The sequence below is a fragment of the Papaver somniferum genome, unplaced genomic scaffold (genome assembly GCF_003573695.1).
Source record: "Papaver somniferum cultivar HN1 unplaced genomic scaffold, ASM357369v1 unplaced-scaffold_99, whole genome shotgun sequence".
Classification (NCBI taxonomy): Eukaryota; Viridiplantae; Streptophyta; class Magnoliopsida; order Ranunculales; family Papaveraceae; genus Papaver; species Papaver somniferum.
Window position 1 is genome coordinate 8,592,711 of NW_020653081.1, and position 12,809 is coordinate 8,605,519.

The window sequence follows — 12,809 nt, forward strand, 5'->3', positions numbered from 1 at the left end:
ATATATAAACGATTTAGGTACAAAGAAAGTCACCTACTTCTAGTTGCTTTCTCTCCACTCCTCTTCCACTCAGTCGAGCCTCTTCCTTTCCGAACAAAAAAGTAGCTTTCATTCTCCTTCTTTTATAAAAGACAGTTCCTTCGGACCTGACTCTAGCAAGTAAGCAATTAAACTACCTTTTTTCGATACTGAATTTAACTTCTGGCATGAGAACTTGAGCTGAAGTAACAACACTTGAGATGGAGTAACAATTATACCTATATATGCAATTAGTGAACAAGGCGGACGAATTCCCAGGTCGAGATATCCTTTGACTATCTTTCTGACCCACTTCGAGCAGTCGAAATTTAATCAAGAATCGAGTTTACTCTACAATAGATGAGAGAAGAAAAGTCTGGTTTCCAATATTACTTCAAGTCTTTTTCTATCCTATTCTCCAATCTCCAAATATGGGTTCATCTTTATCTTGAGAAAATATATTTGTTTACATTTTTTTTCTTATTTGTTTGATTGATTTTAATTAGTCTATCTTGGTGATGCCCACACTCACTCGAGTTCGTGCACATGCCAAGCGAAAAAGAAAAAACAAGGTCACAAGATAGGACTCTGCTATAAATGAACATCCCAATACACCAAGTATAAGACGACCGCATAAGGTCTGAATATTTCAAATACTACACTAAAACCAATATAAAAGAACACTTTGCAAAAATAATCTGCATTTTTCATCGATGGGTCCAAGTGCGCTTGTTATACTTTTCTCTCTTTTCTCCTTTCTCACTTCAACTCTCCCTGCTCACTCCCATCAACACCCACTAGACCCTATAACACCATCAGAATTCTTTCATATCCAAACCATAATCAGTAACTCATATCCTAGTTCAACACACAACTTAACTTTCCAATATGTTGGTTTAGAAGAACCAAACAAATCAACAATCCTTTCATGGATTCATTGTTCGTGCTCGACAGAGAAAAACAACCCACCTTGCAAATCCTTTATTATAATACGAATCAACAAAGAAACACACGAAATCATCGTGGATTTGTTGCAAAGATCAATCATCTCTGATAAAGTTTATACTGGTCATGGTTATCCACCTCTTACGTTGGAAGAACAGACAGCAGCCAACCAACTTGTTTTAACATACCCGCCTTTTATACGTTCCGTTAAGAAAAGAAAACTCAAATTATCAGAAGTTGTTTGCTCATCTTTTACAGTTGGATGGTTTGGAGAGGAAAATGTTCAGAGAAACATAAAAATTCAGTGTTTCTATTTGGATGGAACAGTGAATTTTTATGCTAGACCCATTGAAGGGGTAACTATTGTGGTTAACCTTGATGAGATGAAAGTAACAGAATACACTGATAGGATAACGGTCCCTATTCCTAAAGCTGAGGGAACTGACTATAGGAAATCGAAATCAAAACAGTCAAAGGATGTTATGGCAATGCAAGATGGACGCTGCTTCGACATTGATGGTCATTCTGTAAGGTCTGTTCAATCTTTCTCTTGTGCATGCATGTTGTTGCGGCAATCTTTACTGTTAGAACTTAAAACTCATGCAGTCATGCTGTGTTAGTAAGCTTTTTTTTTCTTTTTTTTTTTTGACATTACAAATTATATTAACGTCTTAAATTGACTACATAATTAAATTTAAACCCCTAAATTTATGAAGGGGTGACAGTCAAATCTCAACCACTCTTAACCATCCAAGGAAACTGATTGCGTCAATGCAAAGTTTTACTATTCAAATTAGAAATGTAAAATGAATGTTCATCAACTTCATTTATAGTTTCCACAAACTTATGCCGTCTATTATCAAGTTAGTTAACCTGTCATTGTTTCCTAAAATGTTGTGTGACTTGAATTGAAGCCCTTTTATAAACTTGCCAGTTACAATATAAAAGCCATGCATACACTGCCCAGGTCAAGAAGTGTGCACAAAATTGAATTAATTTTCAAAGTTGGATATTTTTGTGACAATGTTATATTGGAATGCAGTTGGGCAAATTGGAAATTCCACTTAAGTTTCGATGTGCGGGCAGGACTCATAATATCTTTGGCATCAATTTATGATCAAGAAAAAGAAAAGTTTCGTCCTGTCCTGTACAAAGGATTTATTTCAGAACTTTTCACACCATATATGGACCCAACAGAAGAATGGTATTACAGGACAATTTTTGATGCCGGTGAATTTGGTTTAGGACGATATGCGTCTCAACTCGAACCCCTTAAAGACTGTCCAGCCAATGCAGTTTTCATGGATGGGTACTATGCTGGACAAGACGGCAAGCCGGTAGAAATTAAAAACGTTTTTTGTATTTTTGAAAAATATGCCGGAGATATCATGTGGCGTCATACCGAAACTAGTATTCCTGGTGAAGTTGTAAGTGGTGTTTCTATAACACAGTGGTTTTCTTTCAATGGGTTTTCATTGAAGTAGTTTTAGCTCGTCCGATTTGGCGGAATATGGCTTTATTGGGTTTTCATTTGCAGATAAGGGAGGTCAGAAAAGAGGTGACCTTAGTAGCAAGGATGGTTTCCACTGTTGGCAACTATGACTACATTATTGACTGGAAATTCCAAGAGAGTGGCTCCATTAAAGTTGAGGTAAGATAATTCATCTAGACACTTTCAAAGTTTAAATTGTGCGTCTACGCCCATTCTAAGACGTTGAATAGCTCATTAAGTGCAGCTGCATCCATAAGAGTGGTCGATAAGCTTGTTGTCAGTAAAGCTGCAGCCATCATCCTAGGGACCTTAAAATATCCTTGCATCTGGAAATTAGTTGTTCAAATTAATGTTTACTGTTGTGCAGCATTTCTGCTTCAAATCTGAAGGACGGCAATTTTATTTTATGAATACAGGTAGGTCTAACTGGAATCCTAGGAATGAAGGCTACGGAATACACCCACAAAGACCAAATCAAGGAGGACATTTTTGGTACCCTATTAGCTGACTATACTGTAGGGGTACACCACGATCATTTCGTAACGTACTATCTTGATCTCGACGTTGATGGTGACAACAATTCCTTTGTGAAATCCACCTTGAAAACAAAGAGAGTTGCAGGTGATACCTCCAAAAGGAAGAGTTATTGGACAGTGGTTAAAGAAACAGCCAAAACTGAATCAGATGCAAAGATAAAACTGGGAGCGGACGCTATAGAATTGGTTGTAGTAAACCCAAATAAGAAAACTAAAATGGGGAATGACGTCGGATACCGTATGATTCCAGGACGACAACAAGCGAGTTCGCTTTTGTCAGAAGATGATTATCCTCAGATTCGTGCTGCATATACAAAGTATCATGTTTGGGTGACCCCTTATAATAAGTCTGAAAAATGGGCTGCTGGATTATATGTTGATCAGAGTCGTGGTGATGATACATTGGCCGTTTGGAGTAGCAGGTATGTACTAGAATCAAGAATTCCTAACTTATTTAACGTGGACACACCAGGCCATAGCCATTGCTAAAGTTCGATTGTTCTGAAGGATAGAAGACCACCTGTTTTTCCAAATGACAAAATATAAGCCATTAGGATTACCTCAATATGATTTGAGTTGAGGTGGCTAGTTTTGCTAATTCGGAATATTTTTGCACTGCAGGAATAGGGAGATAGAAAACAAGGATATTGTTTTGTGGTACACAGTGGGGTTTCACCATATACCTTGTCAAGAAGATTTCCCCGTAATGCCAACTCTCAGCGGTGGATTTGAGCTTCGACCTACGAATTTCTTTGAAAGAAATCCAGTCCTTAACAGCATGAGTTCCCCTAAGCTTTGAAAATCCCACTATTGTGGAGACTGTTTCGCTTGTTTGACACTGGGTACCTAAAAACGGATCATTGGGACACCCTTGCACTATACTAGCTTCTCCTCCTCCCCTATTGTACCTCTATCATATCTGAGTGACTTACTACTGTTGCAAAGTTTGTATTTGAATAGAATAAATTGAAAGTTGAAACTGTTGTCCGATAAGTTAATGGGATTCTTAATAAAATGCCAACGTGGGGAAATGCATTTAACAAAATGTCCACGTTTTTTTTATAATTTATTTAATGCCCATACCGTTAAGGATTCCGTCTAGACTCGTCATTTTGGTAAAATCCCGTAGACAAAGTCAACTTCTCATATGACGAGATGAGATTTTGACGGGGACAGTTACTAAATTACCCATTCTTCTAGGTATCATAATATCATCTGTCACCGTCCATTTGGTTAATCGACGGCTCTAAGTTCTCAATGGAAAAAGATCTTATAACTCATTCCCACTCATCATAACTCATCTCCACCTTCGTCCCCTCCGTCGTCCCCTCGACCAAGTTGTCTGATCATCTTTTTAAAGGCAACTTCACTTGAAACCATCTTTACTTATTTAATGGTAGCTTCGCGCGACAGCGTTAGTTCTTGGGAGTAATCTATTTAGTTTTGGGACGGATTACAACAAGAGCAATTGTTGGTTTCATTGATTTCTATGGTTGGGTTCACATTCAATAAATTATGGAAAAAACGTGGGCATTTTCTTAAATGCATTTCCACACATTGACATTTTATTAAACATTCCTAAGTTAAACTATAGACTAGAGGGCATATTAATTAAATGCCCCTATTATAGAGGCCCAACACAAATACCCTCCCCCAAAATAATAATACCCTTCCCTCAAAAACACGGACAGGTAGATTACTATAATGCCCCTATACATATTCCACAATTATAAAGTTGGATTTCATTTAGTGCAGTAGCCGTTACTATTCATCCCACGATCTCTCTCTCCTGCTTCTCATCTATATTGCTCTTCTGTAACTGCAGAAACAAAAAAATTGAATTGAAAATCAAATTCGAAACCGTCAATCCAAACTGAAAAACAGACCGTCGTTTTATATATATCTCAGTAACCGATTTGGTTATAATCATTTTCAGTTTCAAGAATCAAAAAATCAGAGAAGAAATGATAGAAAACTAGGTTTTACTGATTTTGAAGATTCAAAGACAAAATTCAAAGAGGTAAACACGATTCTCATCTTCTACTTACTATTATTGATGAAGATATTGGTTTCGATGATGGTTTTTTAACATTTTGACATTGATTTCTTACGGTTTACAAAATCGGATTTATTTCTCTGAAGAAAAAAAAGTTGTTGCATGTACGATTTATGAACAATTCCTGCTTCTAATGTGTTTGATTTGACTTGGTATCTACTTAGTTTTGTATCTAATTGATTGATTTTGATTTTAGGTTAGTTGGAGTTGATTTTGAGTTTCAGCAGCTGCAGTTTCAGATGAAAGAGGTAAGAAATAATTTCTTCAGTTAATTTTTATTTTCACCCACTTTGTTGTTTCTCTGTATGTGTTTGTTTTTCTGTATGTGTATGTTGATGTCAAAATTGTGAAAAAAAAACAGTTTCAGTTGATGTCGATCTTAATAGATGGGATCAACAATTGGAGTTGATACCATAAAATGCTTTGTTCTGTGTGTTGTCTAAGTTCTTTACATGTTGATGAATAAAGAACCAGTTTCAGATGATGTTGATGCTAATAAATGGGGTCAACAATTGGAGTTGATCTACGTCCATAAAATGCTTTGTTGATTCTACAATATGTGTTGGATGTTTATAATTAATGTTACAGCTATTTGTTGAAAGTTGAATATTGATAATGATTCTGTAATCTTCAAAGGAATTAGAATAGGAGTTGATGTTCCAGTAGTTGTTGTTGATCCCTTAAAATTGTTTGTAGATGTGTTTGTTTTTCAGTATCTAAGTATCTAAGTCCTTTAGATATGAAACTAGTATCTAAGTCTACATATGAAAAAGTTATGGTAATTGATGTTGATGCCATATTATTCCAGTAACATGGTTTAACAATAGTAATTGATGCAATTTATTGGATCAACAACATAAATTGATGTCATATTATAGAAGTTGATCCACTAATGTTATTGTTCTCTGAGTTATTCATGCTAATGCTAATGTTGTGATTAGTGAAGTTGGTTCTCTTTCATATATAAACTATAAGTATTCTACTAGATATGAAACTAGTATCTTATACCATGTAGGCTAGACATGATACAAATTTTTCTTATTAGTTGTTGATTCTACAATATGTGTTTGTTTTTCAATAACGGCATGTTGATTATACAATATGTGTTAATGTTGATAATGTTGATTATACAAGTTTCAGTTTAGGTTCTTTCACTATGAAAAATGAACACTATAAACATATGAACTTCTGTTGTATAGAAACTAGAGATATAATGCTAGTTTTGGTTTTGGTTTTGGTTTTAATGCTAATGTTATATAGATCAACAACAGGAGTTGATACCATTTGATGGTATCAACAACAGTAGTTGATCGCATAAAATGGAATCAACAACAGGAGTTGATACCATTTGATGGTATCAACAACAGGAGTTGATCCCATTAGATAGGATCAACAACAGATGTTGATCCCTTTTTACTAACTGTTCAATTGTTATTGTTGTTATTATAAGAAGGATGACTAGATTAATACTGTTTGAAATAGATGAAAGAAACGAGAAGATCACCAAGGATAAATCCTAAAGTACACAACCAATTGATGAAAATGTAGCCACCAAAAGGAAGAGGGTGAGCTAGCAGTTATTGATAGAAGAAAATCAAGAAACTGAAGAAGATGTACCAACCAAAAGGAAGAGGGTGAATAAGAAAAATGATAGACCGGCAAAGGAGATACAAGAAAATTTAGAAGAAGAAGAATCACAAAGCATTGAGAAAGTTAGAGAAACAAATCGAAAAAGTGAGAACAAGAAGAAAGCAAAGGTACAGAAGAAGAAGAAGATTGAAGAAGAACAAGTAAGAAAAGGAAAGAAAAAGGTGGTAATTGAAGAATCAGAAGAAGTGGAAGAAGAAGATTCAGACGAAGAAGATAACGAATCAGAGGAGGAGGGAGAAGAATCAGAGGAATAAAAAGTAAATGAAGAATCAAATGTGAATTCGAAAAAGGAACTAAAAGGTAACAATATTAATTTGTTTTTTATGCTGCAATATTAATGAAATAAGTTGTTTAATTATTAAAAAAGAAATATGTCAATGGTTGAGTTGCATTTATGTAGGTAGGCAAAGGGCAAATAAAGTTGCATTTAAAGGAGGTCTCGTTCCATTGGTCGAAATGGGGAATAGTTTTCTACACAAGATGTTTGAAGAAGAAGAAGAAGAAGAGGAAATCCGAAGAAACCAATCCTTGCAAACGCACTTAAGACAAATCCTTTCTGGGACTTCTTCAGCCCATTATATACATCAGACAGCAACAGTATAGTGACTTCTAATGGTTAGAGAGAATCAATGTAGCAATACGGCTGCTGCTTAGTAGATTTGATAAAGAAAGGAAGAAGCTGACATTTGGAGATCCCAAAAAGAATTATACAGAGTGCTCTCTTGATGCAAGGGGATTTGTGCTGATCTTCAAAATAAAAAGAATTTCAGAGAGTGAAGAGTCCAGCAGGAAACTTAAGTCAAAGCACCAAGATGAATGCAGGGAATTCTTGAATGAGAAGTTCAGACCAGAGAAAGAGAAAGATTGTCAGAAGAAAATAACGAACACTGAGGTAGAAAAAAAACTATGGATTGCAGCTAGAGATGAGTCAGACCCAGAGTATTTTGTCAGACTTTTTGTCATGTGGTTATGTGCGGTGGTTTTCTTCCCAGATTCAGGAACAACAAGCTTTGCGAGGAAATGGTTACCTTATGTTCTACATATGGATGCAGTGTCATGTCCAGATCACATTGTAGAGTATTTTCTTTCGCATATATCAAAACAAAAAGGAAAAAAAGGGATCGTTATTGGATGCACTTCAATGCTACCGGTAAGTGAAAGTCATTTATTCCAAAGCAAAAATGTTTATATTTGTATATAGTAAAATGTTACATACAGTAAATAAATAAAAACATCTTTCATTTCTTTGTATCCAGTATTGGTTATGTGAACACACTGGGGACTACATCGACAAGAGGAAGGGTTTTGAAACCAGAACTCCAAGATTTCTAAGACGGAACCAGCACACGTTGTTCAAAAAACTTCGAGATGAATTTGACAAAAAAGGTAGAGCGAAAATAGGCATGACTTGGTTTGATCATAAGGTATTTTTTTTATTACTATATTTAAATTTACTAGTTCAGAATACTGATTTTTTGTGTATCAACAATGGTAGTTAATCCCAGCAAAATGGATCAACAACCAAAGTTGACAGAAAAATAATTGAAATATACTGCAGCTAGGTATGACTATGCAATTTTTTTTGTATTTGTGTATTTAAATCATAGCTGGTTCAGATTAGGATTAGGAAATCAAGTGTGATTATAGATGATAGAGTTAAAGAAATGATACTGACTTGCCATCTGAAATATGTTGTGCATTTTGTGTATCAACAATGGTAGTTGATACCCAATGAATGGAATCAACAACCAAAGTTGGCACAAAAATCTGAAATGTATTACGCATTTTGTGTATCAACAATGGAAGTTAATGCCCAATGAATGGAATCAACAACCAAATTTGAAATCATATCTGAAATGTACTTCACTTATAGCATTGGAAAGATATATTATGGGTAGCATGTGAGAAAAAAATGATTATTATAAAAAAAATACGTTGCTCACTGTATTGCTCACTGATATTTGCAGGTTCATGAAGATTTTGTTGATCCGGTTACAAATGAAGAGATGTATTTGATTGACCTGTCAGCACCAGCAAGATAATTGGAAGTAGAGAGGCAGAGGAATTAGGATCTGACAGAGCAAAACATTTATCTTGAACTTGACAAGCAGGAGATAAAATATCAAAGAAGGGGCCAAGCAAATACATCGATGAGAAACATAATATTCATGAAGAAACTTATTGACAGCAACAAGGAAAAGATTCAGTTGAATCCTGAAGATGAAGCGAGACTTAAAGATATTGCAGAAGAAGTGAAGGAATGGAAAGAAAAGGAGAAAAATATCCATAGAGCAAGATCAGAGAGTACTCAACAGGAATTAAACAGAGCAGTCAAGGATTTGTTTGCGACTGATTCAACTCCAGTGGACAATACAGGTGAAGAACCATCTGGAAAGGAAAATAAAGAACCATCTGGAAAGGAAAATGAATATGACTTGAACGTAGAAGAAGAACAAGAATCAAGTCAACTGACATTGTCACTTTCAGATGCAGGTCCAAGTGATTTGGAAAAACTCTTTCAGAAGGTTTATCAAAGTGGACTAAAGTTCCAGGTAGATCCTTTGGTGTCAGATGCTTTGAGGACAAACTGGTCAAAGGGCTTCCATGCAGGAAGAGAAGAAAATAGAATACAAGAAGAAGCAGATATTCAAATACATAATGTGATTGCAGAGATTGCTAACTCCGTTCAACAGATAGAAGAGGACAAAGATCTTCCGATAACCAATTGCAGATACTGGTAACTCAGCTCAACAGTTAGAAGACGAGAATGAAGTAAAGGAAGGAGAAAGGAGTACAAACATGTAGGAAGCGGAGATGGTGGGAGATGTACTTGTTTATTCAACTCCTCCACTTAAGGATATACTTCCAGAGAGATCAGGTTATGTCCCTACAGGTACTATTCACTAACTCAGTTAGAGAAGTACTCAATTTATGTTCTGCAAAATTTGAAAATGTATGCAAGTATGATTATGCTCTGCAAAATACAAGTATGTTGATAATGTTGATTATATAAGTTTCAGTTTAGGTTCTTTAACTATGACAAATGAACACTATAACATATGAAATTATGTTCTATAGATATAACATATGAAATTATGTTGTAGAGATATAATGCTAGTTTTGTTATTGGTTTTAATGCTAATGTTATATAGATCAACAACAGTAGTTGATCACATAAAATGGAATCAACAACAGGAGTTGATACCATTTGATGGTATCAACAACAGATGTTGATACCTTTTTAACATATGAAATTTTGTTGTAGAGATATAATGTTAGTTTTGTTTTTTGTTTTAATGCTAATGTTATATAGATCAACAACAATAGTTGATCACATAAAATGGAATCAACAACAGGAGTTTATACCATTTGATGGTATAAATAACAGGAGCTGATCCCATTTGATGGTATCAACAACATGAGTTGATCCCGTTAGATAGGATCAAAAATAGATGCTGATACCTTTTTACTAACAATAGAAGAATCAACAACAATTGTTGATCCCAAAAAACAATGAGAAAACAATGATATGTTGATACTGTTTACATAAGACTCTTGCCTGTTAATCTAATGATTATTTCCCTGCAGGTACTACCCCAACCTTCCCAAGCTTCGTTGCGATCACTGCCGGAATATTTAATCCTACTCCTCCAGAATAGATGGAAGATGGTCCAACACAAAAAACAGAATATACTCATACACAGAAAATAGAAGACAGTGATTCTGAAACTCCATATGATGATAATGTGTTGGAAGGGCTTAAAGTGATATACAAATTAGATGAAATACCTGGGCCAACTGAAGAGGAAGACTATTAGAGCACTGCTCGGTCAAACTCGCATGTGTTGCTATCTCAAGCATGTTTGTCAATGCTAGTGATCAAAACTATAAGTCTTGATAACTAAGTCTCTGACTAGGATAGTAAGTGTAGTTGAGCTCAAGGACTTCATGACGATTCATCATACAAGTGGAAGAACTACTCAAGGAACCGGTGAAACTTCTAGACAAAAAGGTATGTGAAGACTTGAACTTATCTGTCACTCAAAAGTCTATCTATTCTATCTCCTACCTGTTGAGAAAAAAGTCGTATGCTATATATAGACTTAGATTATACACATTTGGTATTTCGAGCCGAGTGTACCTCGCCTATCTATATCTCGAAATATGTGTTGGTAAGTGTTTCGCTTCGATCATGTTTTTCTTTACCTAGTGACGCAAGTCATGTATATTTCGATCATCTTGAAAATTGCTTTGACGATAAATAGTGTAACCACTATATAACGTCCTCTAAGAATGTTTCAATGATTGGAATGAGAGTGTAGATTACATAACCATAGTGGACATAAGTATGTTGTTGAAACACATATGTGCATAAGTCCCATGCTGGAAATCGGTTAGTAGCCAAGTCCGCGAACTCATTCCGCGAACTGCCGAATTTCTCAAACCCGAGAATTTCTTCTAAGTTATCAAACTGTGTTGCGTGAACCAAGTCCGCGAACCCCGTCCGCAAACCAGCGAAGCTCTCAAACCCGAGAATTTCTGCTGGAGTTTGAAAACTCTTTCCAGTACTTCAAGTCCGCGAACTTGTATATGTTATATATCTAAAGATGATTTCTGAACTTAACTCATAAATACTAAGGAATGCTTTTGCAAACCGTGGCTATAAAGTTCATGAACCGATTCATGTGAATCCAATCATCTTTGCTTCAATTGTTTCTTGTGTAGAACATGAGATTTCCTTGCAATTGAACAACTCTATAACTAGTTCATGTGAGTCATTTGAACTAGTTATGGTGAAGAAGAGCATGGTTAATATGAGATGCTCATATGGCTAACCTTTTGGTTGACTATTATTGAACCATCAAGTGCATACGTTTGGGCACGGTTAATAAACCTAGAAACGTGCATTGTCAAGTGTGTATAACAAGCTAAGTTTTCGATCTAACGGTTGAGGAATATTAGCTTGAATCTAAATCAGGTTTTCATCTAACGGTGGATAGCGTTTGCTTTGTGAGCAAGGCGAAACCCTGATTTGAAAGACTATATAATAGGACATCTAGCAACTCTACAAACTAATCCCCACACGTCCATGTGGTACTAGTTTGAAAGCTAGAGTCGATTCTCTCTGGTTTTCTTTTCTCAAACCGGGTTAAACGACTTGAAGAGTTCATTAAGATTGTGAAGCCAGACCGATACTAATTTTATCGTAGTTGTGTGATATGATCTTGCATCTTCTATCGTACGAGTACAATCAGATTGATTGGCTTGATATCGTGAGAGTTCTGTGATAGGAAAGATATAAAAGTAATCACAAACATCTTCGTCTCATCGTTTGTGATTCCACGACGTCTTGTTTCGCTACCATACAATTAAGATTGTTGTGAGGTGATTGATTAATCTAGGATGTTCTTCGGGAATATAAGACCGGATTATCAATTGGTTTCTGTTCACCTTGATTATATATCAAAAGACGAAACAAAAACTTTAGGGTTTTCTGCGGGAGACAGATTTATCCTTTGATAGACTTTTCAGTGGGAGACAGATTTTTTTATTGTTAAATCCTATGATTTTGGGTCGTATCAACTCTTAGTTGTGGGTGAGATCAGCTAAGGGAATCAAGTGTGTAGTATCCTGCTGAGATCAGAGACGTATGGGTGTAACTGTATCTTGGATCAGTGGGAGACTGATTGGGGTTCAACTACAGTCCAGTCCGAAGTTAGCTTGGAGTAGGCTAGTGTCTGTAGCGGCTTAATACAGTGTGTATTCAATCTGGACTAGGTCCCGGGGGTTTTCTGCATTTGTGGTTTCCTCGTTAACAAAACTTTTGGCGTCTGTGTTATTTCTTTTCCGCATTATATTTGTTATATAATAGAAATAATACAGGTTGTGCATTAGATCAATCAATTGGATAGTCCAACCTAACGTTTGTTGATTGATATTGATTGATCCTTGGATATTGGTCTTTGGTACCATCCAAGTCTATCTCTCTTTAATCGAGACTCGCAGTTTGCTTTAGTAAGATTAAATCGAGAGATTGAGACATAAGCCCTTTGATATATCTTTTTCTTGATTGAGTCTGACTGTCTAGTTGATTCTCATAAAAAGAATATTA

The 12,809-nt window shown here is 35.6% G+C and overlaps 1 protein-coding gene across 1 annotated transcript; it reads left to right on the forward strand.

The window, feature by feature from the left end:
* The first annotated feature begins 666 nt into the window (after positions 1-666).
* On the forward strand, positions 667-4,056 carry LOC113346310 (primary amine oxidase-like). The gene is made up of 5 exons (XM_026589855.1): positions 667-1,495; positions 2,006-2,390; positions 2,501-2,614; positions 2,872-3,413; positions 3,613-4,056. Exons 1-5 carry the CDS (start codon positions 732-734, stop codon positions 3,788-3,790), a joined length of 1,983 nt encoding a protein of 660 aa, XP_026445640.1. The 5' UTR covers positions 667-731; the 3' UTR covers positions 3,791-4,056.
* The last annotated feature ends 8,753 nt before the right edge of the window (positions 4,057-12,809 follow it).

What these genes read in the sequence shown, in the direction of transcription:
- LOC113346310 (XM_026589855.1), top strand. Translation starts at nt 732, where the DNA reads ATGGGTCCAAGTGCGCTTGTTATACTTTTCTCTCTTTTCTCCTTTCTC. An exon ending in GTGGCTCCATTAAAGTTGAG is followed by an intron (nt 2,615 to 2,871) that starts GTAAGATAATTC and finishes TTATGAATACAG; the next exon opens with GTAGGTCTAACTGGAATCCT. An exon ending in TTGGCCGTTTGGAGTAGCAG is followed by an intron (nt 3,414 to 3,612) that starts GTATGTACTAGA and finishes TTTGCACTGCAG; the next exon opens with GAATAGGGAGATAGAAAACA.